A 17,645-nucleotide genomic window follows, 5' to 3' on the forward strand; every position below is an offset into this window, starting at 1 on the left:
ATGGAATTTTCCTTCATCGAAGGTTCCAGTGCTCCAAATCAAGAAATTGCGAAGATTTTGTTCGAAATGGCCATGAATAAGAAATGGGGTGGTGTCGTTGAGAAACTTACGGAAAACCCATTTCTTCTAATGACCAGGGTCACCAAGACAAATGACACAGTATTACACCTAGCTGTCTCCGAAGGCCAAGAAAAGACGGTCCAAGAAATGATAAAGATCATTTCGCGGGATCTACCAAATTTCGAGTCTCTTCAACTTAGAAACAATCGAGGGAATACCGCTCTCCATCTTGCTGTAGTGGTGGGGAATGTGGCCATGCGTAAGTCCATAGCAAGTGTTCCTTCTTCATTAATCGGAGAACGTAACAATGAGGGAGAGTCTCCTCTTTTCACGGCAGTGCTCTTCGGTAAAAAACAAGTCTTCCAATGTCTTTACGATTTGTGTTGGTCCAATGGTGAGCGTCACGGTTGTTCCAAGAATCCGCGTACTGGTGACACGATTCTTCACTACGCCATTTCTGAAGACCATTTTGGTGAGTAATAATATTATTATTATTGTATTTTTGATTTTATGTATAATAAATATCACATTAATTAATTAGATGCATGGGTAAAGCTGGAATTCATGTTTCGTTTTTCATATGTCGACAGATTTGGCATTGCGAATAATTCAGTTGTCTGCAGGGAAAGTACTTGCAAATGCTGTCAATAAGAAAGGAATCACACCTCTCCATCTACTAGCGGAGAAGCCTTCGGCTTTCCCAAGCGGGAGTCTACTTCATGGATTCTGCAAAACAATCATTTATAACTGTATGTATCCATCAATTTAAAATGATAGTATCTTCAATAAGTAGTGTAAAAAGAATAAAACCATTTTTTTTTTTTTTTAAATGTGTGGTGTATGGTGTGTAGCAAAGCTCATAGGATTAATCTTAGTCGTGTAAAATGTTGGAAGCAGGTTTAATCATTTCATTTGTCAATTTAATCTTTATTAGAATAATAATGACATTTAAGATATTCCATATTTTTGCACCAAATGGATTATACCTAGCCTGTTTCAAGTGAAACAGAACGTAAGATGCATGAGAACTTAATTATATTGTAATTGTAAGTTAGCATATTCATGTAGAATCTAGCTAGCCGACACTAATTACAAGATCATTCTCTCTATTAACTTGATCAACTTCGTAGTATTCGTCTTGCGCAAAATGTTGAGTTGTTTGATAATTTCACTTGTCAAAATTAACTTTAATTGACAACTTGAAGGAAAATGACTGATTTTGGATTTGGAATGGGGATCAACAAGCGTATGTGTGGTAACTCCAACATGCCGAAAAGAGATTTCTGAATTGGGGTTATATGCGTAATTCTGATACCCATCCTTAATAATTGAAACTGGTACAATACTGATTTTCATATTTTGAAAACCAGTTTAAACCGAATTGGACCAGTATATATATATATATATATATATATATATAATTGAAATTTTCTTCTTTTATCATATTTGACACGTACAGTATGCCATTTGATAAATTAGAAAGCCTAGTACCATGCCATTTCATTATTTTGTGATATGCTATCTAATTATTAGATGGAAAGAAATTCATAAATTAAACATTATAATTTTATCATCTCCAAATTTAGTATCAAGTGATATATTGGTAGGTAATTAAGTAAAAAATAATGAAAAGAAAGCGATCATTCGACAACAACGAGGTATATATACATACATATATATATATATGTATGTATATATATGAAAGAATGTAACTAAAGTGGTCATGAAATGAATGTATGGAATTATTCTTGTAGGATATATGATTTTTTCTGTATTTTATGACTTATCCTTTGCTGTTACTTTGCAAGGTATACTTATTGATGAGCACGAAGTGGAACAAAATGTTGATCACCCGAAAGAAGGGAAGGCGCTGGATCAATATTATCCCGAGAACTACAAAACTTGCATCGACTTCTTTCTAATCTTTGGGGGTTTTGTTAGATCGTTTGGTATGTCACTTTTTTTTCTTTTCTTAACTGGTAATTATTTCCTATATACCAGCAAAGCTAGGCAAATTGGGTTGCAAATAGAAACATATATAGGGCCTGTTTGGAGTTGTGGTTGGAGTCTTAAAAAGTGCTTAATTAAATTAATAGCCTTTAAATCACTTTAATAGAAAAATTAAGTTATTTAAATAAAGCACGTACTTTTAATCTAAAAAGTTTGTGCTAATTTATTAAGCAAATTGAACTTATTTAAATTAGGCAACTCATATAACATCCTCATAAAATATTGTATTTACGGTTTTTATAGTATTAATTTTAACTTTACAACGTAAAAAACTTAAATTTGAAGAAATATTAATTAAGATGGTGTACTCATGTTTCTGATGATACGAAGAAAGTTAGCTGAAAGTTTAATGCTTGCTCCTTTCAAGTTGCATTTAACAGCTTAAGTAATTCTATCTTGTCAAGATTCATTTGCTATACATGCAGTACTACTGACTGAACGTTTTTTGTTTTCTCGAGTAGTTCTGCCAGTACTCGCTATGATCAGAGGTAAGGTGGTTAGAGAACTAAAAGATGAAGAGAGGCCTGAAAAACAGCCCGGAGATACAGGCAAGCATTAATGCATGAGTACTGTATGTTTGAAAGCATGCTCAAATGAGAAATTAACAATATATGCATGAACTCCCATCAACTTCAGAAATGACTTTCAGAACCATGATCATCATATGTAGCTCCAATATATATTCTGAAAATATTTAAAGCATTACAAACAAGAAACAAAATCCGAATGTTTGTCTTAATAAGATTGTTAATTTGTAATATGGATCGATAGTGCTTAATTTGTAATGGGTTGCTAAGAGGTCGAGGATGAAGTGGTAGGAAGATGGTGGCCAATGGTGGTGCGACGGCGGCGCAGCGACGGAAAGAGTGCCGCGGCTTCCAACCGTGCGTAGGGGCTCACGGCGGCTCAAGGGAGGCTGGAATTCATGGGGGTGGTCGCCGGCCGGTGGCGGAGCTGCTGGGCTGGGCGGTGAAGGCCACGGCGACGCGACAGCGGTGGGTTGAGGGTGAACGACGGACGCACGGGAAGAGAGAGGGAGGGGCTGCGCTTCGCGCGCGGGAGAAGGGGAAATAAGGAGGAAAAAAAAGAAAAAAGAAAAGAAAGAAAAGAAAAGGAGAGGAAAGAAAAATAGAGGGAAAAGAAATGAGGTCCAATCCTCATAACTTGGGTCACAAAAATGATCCAACGGAGATGCTTTTAAAACCACAAGTTAAATAAAATAATTTAAACGTAATGGTAAAGTCAAATTGAAATAATTAAATTTCACAGTAATTAATTAAATATGAAAAACAATTTAAATGCACAACAATAAATAAATATTAAGAAAGCACATAAAATTAATTTTCACCAATTAAAAAATCCTAAAAAATAATCCAATTAAAATCCAATAATTTTAAAACAAGAGAATAATTTTGAATAAAATAAAATTAATCATTCAATAAAAATACACTAAAATACGGGGTGTTACATCCTCCCCCCTTAAAAAAAATTTCGTCATCGAAATTGGCAAGGTCAACATTAAGACTAAGACAGGAATAAGATTCAACTAAGAGCAGACTAAGAACATACCACCAAAATAGTCCTGCAAGGCCACTCTATAAGCAACAAACCCAACCTTCTCTACGATCTGAAAATGGCCAACATATCTTGGACTAAGCTTTCCTTTCTTACCAAAGCGCTTAACGCATTTCATAGGAGAGACTTTAAGATAAACCCAATCACCTTCTTCAAAGGATAAGTCTCTTCTTCTTGTATCTGCGTAACTTTTCTGGCGACTTTGCGCTTCAGCCATCTTTTTCCTGATACTGAACTTGATCCTTCATTTCTTGAATTATCTCATGCCCAAGCAATTTGTTCTCGCCAACTTCATCCCAACATAAAGGCGATCTGCACTTCCGTCCATATAAAGCTTCATACGGGGCCATCTGAATGGAGGAATGAAAACTGTTATTATAAGCAAACTCAAATAGCAGCAGATGATTCTCCCAACTTCCATGAAATTCTATGACACAAGACCACAACATAACCTCAAGAGCTTGAATAGTATGCTCTGATTAACCGTCTGTTTGGGGGTGATACGCCGAACTAAACTTCAATTTAGTGCCTAATGCTGCCTGTAAACTCTTCCAGAAATGGGACGTGAATCGCGAGTCCCGATCTGACACGATACTCTTGGGTACTCCATGCAAACGCACTATCTCCTTGACATATAATCGAGTCAACTTACCCAAAGAGTCAGTATTATTAATGGGCAAGAAATGAGCACTCTTGATCAACCAATCAACAATCGCCCAAATTGAGTTCTTCCCACTAGGAGTCCTCGGCAACCCTACCACAAAATCTATAGAAATATTATCCCACTTCCACTCAGGAATAGGGAGAGGTTGAAGTCTACCTTGATGCTCAGCCTTAACTTGACGGCACCTGGCACATTTCTCAATAAACATGACGATATCCAACATACTCATTTTAGTCCCCCAATGACACATCACGACCAGTATTCCTAGAGTGACTGCTATCCAAAAATCTCATTTCCTTGAGAACCTTAATACAACATCCAATAAATTTCAATGATCAATAGATCCATACAATAATATGTGCCAACCTCAATCAACTCCTATGCTCCAACTTCTAAACCTTCATTGAATTCTACTATTGGAAACCTAATAGCCACTTTCAAAGTTAACCATCAATAACAAATTGCACAACCAAATGATTAATCCTCAATTACATGTATCTTGTCAAAATTCAAGTCACCACTAATTTTTCAAATCAGCACAATTTGAACTCCTGACTACAACAAAAATACCACACTTCTGCTGCGCACTCTGATATTCGCCACATGCATAAAACTTACGTCCTCATGAAACTAACACCATCGAGTACAAGGTGGCTCCATTCCTACTAACCAAAACTCTTATCACAATTTGGTAGAAAAATACTCTCTCCCAAAACCACGAGTTAAACTCAAATTCCTCAACTAACTCCAGCTGCCTTGATCAAAATCAAATTCCATAAAATACACTCATGATCATTGACAGAAAATCAATATCAAACAACCTCAACATCTCAAATTGAAAATAAGCAACCTCAACCCAAAATACATTCATCTCATCTACAATAAGAAGCATACTTTAAAAGACTCAATTCCAACCTAGCGAATCAAAAAGAGTGCCTAGAGACTTCTACCTAACAACCTAAACCCGAAAGCTCATCATCTACATTCTGAACAACATCTAATCTAGAGGTGACTAAACTCATTACAAACCACCATCGACTACACCAAAACATTATCAAAAATTCCTTGGTAACTTGCCCACCTATTTCTACTCCAATAAGCTAGTATTAACACAACTAGTTCCTTCAATAGCACATCACTATTAACCTCAGGGCAAACCATACTGATCAAATCTTCAATCTACCAAAAGCCAATGCAAATCACCCAAGGATTCTAGTACTTGATTAACTCACATACTTGATCATATTATTCATCGCTAATGTCTAAACTTCAACTTCCAAGATCTTATCATACACCAAATATGACGACCCATCAATCTCTCTTCAAGTTAAATAACAATGTCCTTAATTCAACCAACTGGATGTTCAATCTCCAAAGAAAGTATAGCCTCAAAAATTTAAATTTCTAGGTAACCTCAAGTCACAATTAATTCCTGAAGATAATTACAATAACTATTCCCAACCATGATTCATTGAGTAACCCACTTCAATTGCACACTTCGATCAACTCACCAAAAACTCCAAGCCAAGGTCTCTTGAATTACTACTATTGTGTCGACTCCTCTTCCACACCAACCAAAACCACTTCTTCCAAACCAAATGAGACTAGGACCTATACTCTCCGAAATCCATAACCACTCACCACTACTATACATCAATCTTACGCACCCTTAGCCAAAACCAATAATCCTCCAAATGTGCAGGTGATCATCATAACCATATCCATCACTAGACCTACATCCTCGAAATCAATAAGAATCATTTCCTCTATCCGCACCATCTATTATTCTTAAAATTGATATGGATTAAATCATTAACCTGTCACTGTAACACCAAGCTAAAAATAATTATTTAACCAAATTAGATCAACATCTTCAATCCTCAGAAAATAAACAAACTAGATCATTACCTTCCATTTCCAAGAAAATTCTCGCCTGAAAAAAAATATTCTCATATCAATAACTCAACTCTCATCAATCCTATTTTTTTTTTTTTTTTGGAATATAAATTGGTTTGGAAAATAGAATTTGTGATTAATGCTATACACTATATTACTCTCATCTTATTTTAATCATATTATGTGATACATTTATCATCATTAGATGATAAAAAAAACATGTAATAAATGATTATTTAATAGTAATAAATGTGTCATGCACATCATACTTAATGGGATGAAAGTTGGATCCATGGTAATATGATATAAAGATTTTTTTTTTAATAATTAACAGATTTAAAATATTTGAAAAAATAAATAAATATATTACTGACCTTTCTGGTTAATATATAGGTAGGAAGGGACTAGAGACTCCTATATTAATCGCTGCTGGAAATGGCATTTCCGAAATTGTGGAGAAACTTCTGGAACAGTTTCCAATAGCCATATATACATGACGTGAGTGAAAAAAACAAGAATGCAATGTTGTTGGCGGTGCAGAACAGACAACCACATGTATTTCAAATCCTGCTAAAAGAAAATATACTGGTCAAATCCAGCGTGTTACGGGTGGTGGATGAAAGTAAGAATAATGTAGCTCATCTCGCGGCTATGCGTGGAAACTATAGGCCTTGGCAGATTGCCGGGGAAGCCTTGCAAATGCAATATGAAATCAAGTGGTTTGACGTATGCATATAGAAAAAACTATATACATATATATATTTGTAATAATTAATTGTTGTCATGTGTACGTACTTGATGCTTGGCTTCTGCATGCAGTTCGTGAGAGGGCCCAATATCCCCTCTAGTTTACTTACCCACCGCAACGCAGACGACAAGACCCCTGAGGAACTATTCATCCAGGATCACACGCAGCTCGTCAAGGAAGGTGGTGAATGGTTAGTTAAAACCTCTGAAGCCTACTCCGTTGTCGCTGCACTCATAGCCACTGTGGCCTTTGCCACCTCCACCGCAGTTCCTGGAGGCTTCAAGGAGGATAATGGCAGTCCAACATTGGAAAACAAAACGCCATTCCACCTCTTTGCCATCTCATCACTCATCGCACTCTTCTTCTCGATCACGGCTTTGGTCACGTTCCTCTCCATCTTAACATCAAGGTATAAAGCAAGAGATTTCGCAAAGGACTTGCCAATGAAGCTCTTGATAGGTTTAACATCCTTGTTCTTTTCCATAGCTGCGATGCTGATTTCCTTCTGCTCGGGACATCTCTTTGTGATAGACAATAAGTTAAAGTATGTGGCGTATACAGTGTATGTTGCAACCTGCATTCCAGTTACTTTATTTGCTGTGATGCAGTTTCTGCTGTATTTTGATCTTCTAGATTCTACCTTTAGGAAGGTGCCACGACGTAGCTACAAGGCGTCCGTTCACTAAGTAATGTGCCTTTTTTTGCTATTCAATTTTCGTTTTCTTTTATCTCTTTTTTCTGTTTTATACATCGAATAAGGTTCTTTTCCTTTAGGTTTTTAAGGTATGCTTTGTTGTTGATTGACTTGTAACCTTTTGATAGTTGTTTGTTATTGCGTTATTTTAGATCTTTTGAATGTTTGGGTTTTGGTCCTTTATGACTATATGTAACTAGCTTCTACGTATCTGCTTGTAACTACGGTTTTCTTCCGTTACAAGTGAGGGCTATCAATAAATTTAAGAACATCATCTTCTTTAAAAAAAGAAAAATATCAAATGAGGCTATCTCCATATGTGATTATGTAATGTTTGGTCTGTTTTGTCGTATATTATATATATATTACTAGTAAGGGCACACGTGTGCCCAGTTGGGAAAATAAAAAGAATAAAAATGAAGAAAATAAAATGCTGGAGGAAATGAGATAAACAAACCATTTTACATCAAAAATTGTAAATCTATCTGAATGGTGTTATTAATATCAGATTTGTTATTGGACTATTAAATTTATCCGACAGTCAAAGAGATATTTACGTTTGAAAATTATATATCTAAATAAATTTTTAAATAAAAATAATTAATAAAAGAGAAAAATAATATATTACTAACTCAAAAGGAAAGGATAAATGTTGATGCTACTAACGGCAAGAAGTTTGAATTCCACCAGAACCTAATGTGTAAATAAGTTAAAAAGAAGATGCTAATGCAATGCTAATATTAACTTGACAACTTCTTGTCAAGAAAGAACATTGTCAAATTTACAGTATACCTGCAAAAGAATATAACTGTTCACAACCACCAAAACAATAACAATTAGTCTATTCAATAACATAACAGAATCCTTCTTTTGTTTACCAAGCGACAACAATGTGATGCAATAGGATCCAAGTCAGATGATGTTGAGTTGTCAGACTACACGTTGACTATATTGAAATACCTTGAGGTGGCAAATCAACGCAAAAAGAGCAGGAAATCTTGATCTTTTCTTGATTGGGCAATTTTGGGCATGTTTCAATATTTTGGCCATAAATTTAATTACAGGTATCAGAGTCGCATATATGACATGAATTCGGAAAGATCTTTTTGGCGCGCACGTCGTGGACACCCAGCAATGCTCGGTGTGCATTATTTTCAAGGCCAAATTCTACTATTTTTACCTCTAATTTCCTATTTTTAGTTATTTTTTTCTTTTATGGTAATATTTCTTTTACTCATGTTTTTGAAGTGATTCTGAATTCGATTTGAGCCAGATTTTTTACAGATTACTTCATTTATTACGTATTTAATTTTGGCATGATTATTGGGATTTTGTTATTTTTGGTAAAATTATGATACAATCGATTTTCAACTATTACAGCCCGGCTTGTGAGTTGATTTGGTGATTATTGAATATTGATAATTTTGAATTGAACATTAGAGGCATTTTCTTTGTGTTTTTTGGTGATTCTCTTGTCTTCTTTCATGTGAATTATTTGTTGAAACTAGCCTATAGAATAATCGTTATTCTGTCCAGCGTCATAATGTCGACTATGGAATGCTTGTGAGAGGCTATAATCAGGAGGCTTAGAATAATGGCAAGTAGGCCAAGCAAACTGCTTAAGGTACCTGCAAGGATAAGCCCAAAATAGTAAAAAAACAAAAAGTTAAGGCTAAATAGAACCAATTATTACTTATTTTCATAATGGCATATATCTGAAAAACATCTTGTATGCCTGATGAAGTCAGCCCCTCTGACTCCACCTATACATGCAATTGAGAAACAATAAAGACAATTTTCATGAACAACCATAAAAAGCAATTGAGGAATATGACTATTTACCTTGTTGTGTCATATTTCTTCTATGTCCGAACAAATACTAACGTAAAAATCATGTGTGATGAAAAAATCAAATCACCACAACCATATATCTCCCCCAAGGAATTGCACATCAATTCAGATCATATGGGCAAGCTGGCGATGATTATATGATTACGAAAGCGTTGAGAGGGAAGAAAATAGCTCACTACTATAAATAACTATCTAGGAGTCTATCAAAAAAGCCCTTTTGACTAACCAAAACTTTTCTGATCTATTTAAAACATAAATAATAAAACATTTGATTTCCAGAATTAAAGAAATTCCCTTTGAACAAATGAGGTTGTTTGAATACTTCTTATTTTTGTTTAGTTTTTGAAGTTATTTTTGTTATTGATCTATGTCCTTGGTTGCAGGTTTACATTGAAAATACCAACACAATTGATGAGTGTGTAACATTTTTCTGGCGAGACAGATTTTTACATGTTAAAAAATATGAGATTTGGAATCTTCTTACTTCAATATGAGGTCTAGGATCTTCCCTTGTGCCATAGAAATTGTTACTGGAGGCAAAAAGGTAATGATATGGACCTTCATTTCTTCCCAGCTTTGGCGTCTATTACAATGTGGCCTAAATAGTTTTTTAATGTCTATGTCATTTTAGTATCAGCTGTAATGTCATAATCCAATTATTATTTGGCAACACTTCTAAAATTACCCAGTACCCTTATAATGCATGTTAATGCTAAACAAAAAGCTATTAGCATGGATTAGTAACCAGTATAAAGTATTTAAGAACACAATAATTTGATTACGAAAGGAAACCTTTTGAAAAACTCTTCAAAAGTAAAACCCTATAGGGCAACCAAACTCAGGAAAACCAGTTTTATTGATTGAGAGTTTTACAAGTAAAAAGTTTACAAAACCTTTATAACTAAACACATATATCCAAGACACGCGACCCGCTTATCTTCTATAGCAGTAGGTAGTCAAAACGTCTAACTCTCCCAATCTTTGTCATTCCTACTAGAACCTCCAGTGATTGAACTTGAACACGGCAACTCTCCCTTGGAGTATGCTCTTACTCAATCCCATGAATTGAGCTTTTTGGAAAATCATTCTCTCAAGAATTTTCTCTTAATTGATCTCTTGAATTTCTGCCCAAATCTTCAAGCTCTCAATACTTGTGAATATATGCTCTTCAAGTTATTTGAAACCCTCAGTCGACTTCTCTACAAATAGGTAATCCTATAATTGATTTGGAGAATGACTCTGCTGACAGGTTTATCCAGAATCCTAGTCAGATACGTTCTTCACTATCTGTGAACATCTCGGACTAGATTGCTTCTTCTGAATTGCCTTGAGTTCAAATAAGACTTGTATATTTATCTCTTCAACTAACTCTAAGACTCGAAACATGCCTATGACTCTTGTAAATCTATCTGAATGGTGACTTGAAATGTTTTTTGCTTTCACTTGTATATTATTATTAATTAGTTTATATTAATCATGATTGCCTATGTAAATATTAAACACTTAATGCCTCGATCGCTTTTCACATGACAGAATTGGTATTGCACACAATTAAATTGTACGGACGTGAACGATGTCACGTTGCTAATGGGGAAGGAATCACGCCTTTCCATGATCTACTAGCGGGCAAAGCGGAAGTCTTCTTCTTCTTGGATTCTCCAAAACAATCATATATCACTGTATATATCATGAGAAATTTTATTTGCAATCTTGAGTGGGGGATTGCATATGCGGTCTCATTGATAAATGAGAGTAAAAGAAAAAAAAATCATTTTAAAATGGTTATTATTGTAATTTTAATTTTTTTTTAAATATAATTGTATGGACTTTCATGAGCAATCCAATTTGAAGACTGTATATAAACTAACTTATATATCATATCCCCAATTCATCACCCCATTCAAAAATAAAAAATAAAAAAATAAAATCTCATTCAACCTCTATTAGTTCAAAAGGATGGCAGGATTTTTCTGAAACTAGCCCGCCCAAAGTCATAAACAACGTTTTTGTTTATGGTAAAATCATCGAGATCGATCAATAACGTATTGAGCTTTTTCTAGACACAAGGAATGACTTTTTTCTTTGCTAAAAAAGGATAGAACTGCTATGTACGTAGGATAAAAGCAGGATCATGTGGCCGGCAACCTTCTGATTCAATCTTGTGGAAGTTTAGTGCTTTTTTCTTTATTTAAAGGTTGTGTGATATCTCCTAATCATTCATTTCTTTTTAAAAAGAGATATTATTGGATAATAATAGAGTTATTACCCTCCTACTATCTATTTACTCCTATTTTTATATATTACTATTTTGTTCAAAGAGAATAGCTTGAAATACCTTTTTTGTCTTTATAGGAAACATTAATTTCATTAAAGAAGAGCTCGAAATACCTAATTACGTGTAAAAGGGATATATGCGGATGATTCATCTACACGCATGCAACTTTAACAGTACATTATATATTCTTTAGAAAAGACTTTGCCCATTCCCTTACTAGCTAATTTCGTCCATATGCTTTAACGAAATCACATGATATTTTTTTTTAATTTAAAATATACTGAAATTTCTAAAAATTATTTTTTAAAGTTCAAGTCAAAATGAAAAATTAGGATTAACTTTAATGAACACGGGTCGACGTTGTATATATCTAATTATTAGCGGCGTACGTCTTGTACCGTTAAAAAATAATAGTTGGTTAACGAAAATGCTTAAATGCAAGTTTTTTCAAACTCAAACTTAGTTTTATAAATCCTAAAAATTAAGATCACTCTGTGTAAATCAGTGAAAACTCTTGAAATGAATTTGCATTTAACCTTTTTCACTACAAGAAAAATCTTTTTTACCGGCGATTAATAGAGGACTGTGCTTACGTGTGTGTGCATGCGCGTCTATAAATGATCAGCACACATGCATGCACCCAGCCCTAACATGAAGCACCAGTAGTACTAGAGTTATTCTATTCTATCTAGCTTCCACTAATATTATTAGAAATGTAGGAGGAGAGAAAAATGGAATATTCCACCGCCCAAGGTGAGAGTCCGGAAGAGGCGAATACCTTGTTCGATCGACATGGCCATCATAGAGAAATGGGGTGAAGTCGTGGATAGATGTGCGGAAAACCCATTTCTTCTATTGGCCGGCAGTATCACCGGGACAAATGACACACTATTCACTACAACAAAATTTACTTTTAGGGACGAACTGACTTTCGTCTATAAAAGTAATTTTTTGAGATTAAATTTCGTTTAAAAAATCGATGATTTTATAAAACCGTTCGAACGGCTATATATCTAGTCAAACAGAATCTTTTGTGACGAATTAAATCGTCTCAAAAAAGTCACAACCATTCAAATGAAAAAAAACCGGTTTGAACGGACAAAGATCCGTTCGAATAGACAAATCTTGACGGGAATGTAATTTATTTTTCCAGGGAAAGTTCAAAACCGTTTGAACCCCAATTGTGTTGTTCGAATGGAATAGATTTGATGGCAAAATCTGGCGGAAAGGTTTCTAGATCGTTCAAATGGCACATATTTAATTCAAACATCACATTTATACATTCAAACGTACAATATTAAGCTCTGTACGTAACTCAAAATATAAAAAAATGTAAATATATCATATATACGAATTCATAAATTAATTTTATGTAATTAATTTAAAAATATTTTAGTGATTTATTTTATGTTAAATAAAATTTTTAGTTTAATAAATATTATTAGCTATACACCACATAATATAAATCAATAATTAATCCATAAAAGACAAAAAAGATTTAATTTATAACTAAAGCAAATTATCAAAACACCATATGCATCCATAACAACAACAAAAAAATATAAATACAAGATAGAAACTACTGTGATGCGAGGTCTCTGTATTAGAACTATTGTATTATTCAGTATTGTATTATTCGTTCAGTTTCGTTAGCCTAGTTATAAACCAAGTTGTAAGTTAGTTAGTCAGTTAGTTTTTCAATTTACTTTTCCCTCCTATTTTGGCTTGTATATAAAGGGCACATATGTACCTTGCTTCATATAATACATTTTACAAATTCTTGTAAACCTTTGAGTTCAACACTTATCATGGTATCACCTTTTATACATCTCCTTGTATATTTGTACCTTGTATTATATAAATATGTGTATATAATACTTATCACTCTGTGCACATCCTCGACTGCAGCTAATCGTCTTTCTACTTATGTCATTCAAGTACTCAGTGTGACCTAAATTGCATTATTGGCATGAATCTCCGTACATAACTTAGAGATGCTAGCAGTAATATCTGTAAGTAACTCAGACATGGTAGTATGTACTGCATCGATCACCGCTGATGTGTGTATGACGATCTCAGCACGCAGTATGTCAGCCATCTCCTTGTGAGTAGATGTGTGTGATGCCTCGGCTTGTGTAGATGCCCCACCAACCAATACTCCAAGATCTCCTGGCTGTGCATCTCTCTGAACATCAACCTGGTCAGGAATAAATCCACGAAAATAAAGTCTCAAGTCTCGTGCTTTGTGACAGGATGGTGATGTTGATCGGTCTCATCGGCTTCCTTGCACGCTCGACAACATCTGGCACTACCCCAAAATATAATAAAAATTGAGTGATCAGGATCCCAAACGACAGTATATTTGTCGTAATGTACCAAGCCTCTAATTGGATCCTCTTAAATATATACCCTACAAGGTCGATCGGAATGCCACGAGCGACCTGTATAATAAATTTTGGTCGATCCATGCTAACCTCGGTCTTGTGCTGCCGATGGTCAATATTGTTGGCGATTATCAGATTCATGATTTTGAAGAAAGAAGATAAATCTGTCTGCCAAATATTCTTCGTCTCATCGTACACTAAAGCATTTGGACCAACAATCAAGTATCTGACCTCATGATCAGTGAGGGTATCAACCTCATCTGTGTAAACTGCTCCATCGTCCTAAGTCGTCTCCGCATCATCTGGAGAATCAGACTCTCTAGGCAACAAGTTCGGATAGCCATCGACCAACCTAGGAATAATGAGATATGCAGCGAGTGCATCCGCTGAAAATATAATAGGAACTCCTTGAATACAGATCATGTATGCCCCTTCATCACCTAGGCTGGCACCACCGAACTCTTTATAGAATTCAGCGACAATGTCAATATGTGAAATGAGCTCTTTACAGATGGAAGCGAATGACCCTCCTATATAAGAGTCACAAATCAGACAGTTTTACCTACTGCTCCAGTAAAACAGTCTGCTCTCGAACTGTTTAGATAGAAGGTTCGCCTAATTTACCACGTTTACAACCCTTATAAGGCATTATTATGAACCTGAAATTTAAAAAATAAAATATATATTCAACATTAGTGATAAAATGTAATATGAGAAAATACTCACAAAATTATATAATAATGGCAATTTAATAAATTAATTGATAGAACAACAAATTAAAACGATGAAATAAATTAATAAGTTAATATAAACTAATTGGCTCGAACAAACTTTGTAGTGGTTGAACAGACACTACAACGTTTGAACAAAAGAAATTATGGTCGAATGGACAACAACTTGTTTGGTTCAGACAGTTGGAACGTCAAAAATAGTGTTCAATCAGATAGGTTAAAACGTTCAAATACGTTCAAACGGAAAACAAATCGACCTCACCCATTACTGAGTCAACTCAACGGCCCTATCATTATCCAATAGAATCTTCTTTTAAAAAGAACCTAATGATTAGGAGATATCACACAACCTTTAAATAAAGAAAAAAGCACTAAACTTCCACAAGATTGAATTAGAAGGTTGCCGGCCACGTGATCCTGCTTTTATCCTTTTTTAGTAAAGAAAAAAGTCATTCCTAATCCTTGTGTCTAGAAAACGCTCAATACCTTATTGATCAATCTAGATGACTTTACCATAAACAAAAACGTTGTTTATGACATTGGGCGGGCTAGTTTCGATCAGAGAAAAAATATCTATTTAAAGTAGAAGCGAAGGAAAAAAAGATTCTTAAGAATCATGTTAATTCTTAGTCAAAATAATGCTCATGTTCTTAAAATCATGTTTAAAATAATACTCATATATGGGTCTGGACTAAAATAAGATGCAAGTAGAAAATTAGAATTATAAATTTAATCTATTAATTTAATGTAAATTAAATCTGTCTATTTGAACTAAACGCTAAAGAAAAATAGTTCTTATAGAAAGATCATGTTCTTAATTAGGCAAAATATTAATTAATAGAGAAATGCATGCTTCTTTCTTTCTTTCTTTATTATTATTGTCACTGTTAATTTGTTGCATGCATGTACAAATCAAAATGTTATTTTTATTTCTAAAAGCTTAATTTTAAGTATTATTTTTCAAATGTACGTTTTATCTAAAAATTAAGTTTGCAATTGAATTACGTACTTGAGGCGAATTGAAGCTTTCCATAAACTTATCTTATATAATTTCCGTAGAATTCTGATATAAATAAAGACATATATATATAGCTTTGTGTTCAACACATGATTGAGACCATAAATTTTTAATCTTTGACATTTCTCTCTGGTTTTTCTTGTTCTTCTTCTCCTCTTTTCCATTAATTCTATTGCTATTATTTTTTTATATTAAAAAAAATGATACAATCAATCACATCAGTAGATGATCTAGTACACAAGGAGTACATATTTAAAAGTGATTGTATATATAATTTTTTATTATTCTTTACCATTAATTCTATTATTTTTTAAAGGAAAAATTGGTCATTTAGGTATTGTTTAGTTACACAGATGAGATTAGATAATATGAGATAAAAGTTATAAATTAATAAAATATTGTTATAATTATGTATATTTTATTTTATAATCTCAAAAAGTCGATGAATTCTTTAATATATTTTGTTTAAAAATTTTAAAAAATTATAGCAACTACATAAAATAAAATGAAATGAAATCAGATTTACCTAACCAAACGAACGAGTCCTAACCCAGACATTTTTTTATTCTTTAGAAAGAACACCGGCCTTTTACTATGATAAACTTTGATCAGATCGATCTGCCACATCCTTAATTACTAATTTCGCCCATCTAACAGGTTAATGAAAATCGCGTGGCAGCCTGGCATGAAATGGTAATCTTGTACTAGACTATTGTACTGAAACACGTGGAACTCCCTTTTACTTTTTTAAAGAAAAATAAAGGATTAATTACGTACAACGTACTAAGTAGTATACAAGAAGGATGTCGGCATGCAACCTTCTGATTTAAAGGTTGTACGACATTCTCCTTTGTTTCTTTTTGAAAAAGAGATAGTAAGTACTAGTTTGTTCAAAGAGAAGAGCTTGAAATTAATGCGTTCGTTGTGCAAGGCATGATGCACGTGGTCCAAGTGCATCTCCCCTGCCTCCACATCCACTTCTTCAACAGAGCCCAGTTTCTCACCCAATAACCATAACCTCCACATCCAAGTGATAATAACTGGTCAGTTACTTTTCCCGCGTTATAGACTCGCCCTTGTTCTTTTGTTTTTTTGGAATTATGTTACTCTACCAACTGATATACATAGGGGTATAACCGGTCCGGTCCGGTTCGATTTTAGATAAAATCTAGGATCGAACTGATATGTACCGATTTTATATTTTTCAAAACCGATTACACCCCGATTACCTTCCTAAACCTGTAACTCCGGTTTTATCAGTTTCCGGTCTGGTCCGGTCCGGTTTTCCTTTTTTTTTTAAATGTAAAAAATATATAATAAAATGTTACTTCTTATTATAAAATATTATTAATAATTTAATATATATATTATGCTTAAAGCATACGATCAATTAAATTTTCATCTTTAAGATTAAATTTTATTTTATAAATTATAACAATATTATCTTATATATAATTATATTAATAACATATGATCAAATAAATTACAAATGTTCATATTTAAGATTAATATTTTATGTTATTATTTATAAATTATAATATGAAATTTTTTCATATATGATAGATAATTATATATAAAAATTTAACATATAATTATACATTATATATATAAATATTTTATATAATATATAAAATTAATTTTTATATTTTTTTTCCCAACTGGTCTCGAAAACTACGGAACCGGAACCGGACCGAATCTGGCCAGTTTTCATAAAATAGGAACCGATTCCGGACCGGACC

The 17,645-nt window shown here is 33.7% G+C and overlaps 1 protein-coding gene across 1 annotated transcript; it reads left to right on the forward strand.

The window, feature by feature from the left end:
* LOC121262187 (serine/threonine-protein phosphatase 6 regulatory ankyrin repeat subunit C-like) lies at positions 1-540 on the forward strand. Its single transcript, XM_041164589.1, has one exon. The coding sequence runs from the start codon at positions 1-3 to the stop codon at positions 538-540; it is 540 nt and encodes a 179-aa protein (XP_041020523.1).
* The last annotated feature ends 17,105 nt before the right edge of the window (positions 541-17,645 follow it).

This window comes from Juglans microcarpa x Juglans regia, chromosome 4S, assembly GCF_004785595.1.
Source record: "Juglans microcarpa x Juglans regia isolate MS1-56 chromosome 4S, Jm3101_v1.0, whole genome shotgun sequence".
In the NCBI taxonomy this organism is placed as follows: domain Eukaryota; kingdom Viridiplantae; phylum Streptophyta; class Magnoliopsida; order Fagales; family Juglandaceae; genus Juglans; species Juglans microcarpa x Juglans regia.

Coding starts and splice junctions, on each gene's coding strand:
- LOC121262187 (XM_041164589.1), top strand. CDS start 1: ATGGAATTTTCCTTCATCGAAGGTTCCAGTGCTCCAAATCAAGAAATT.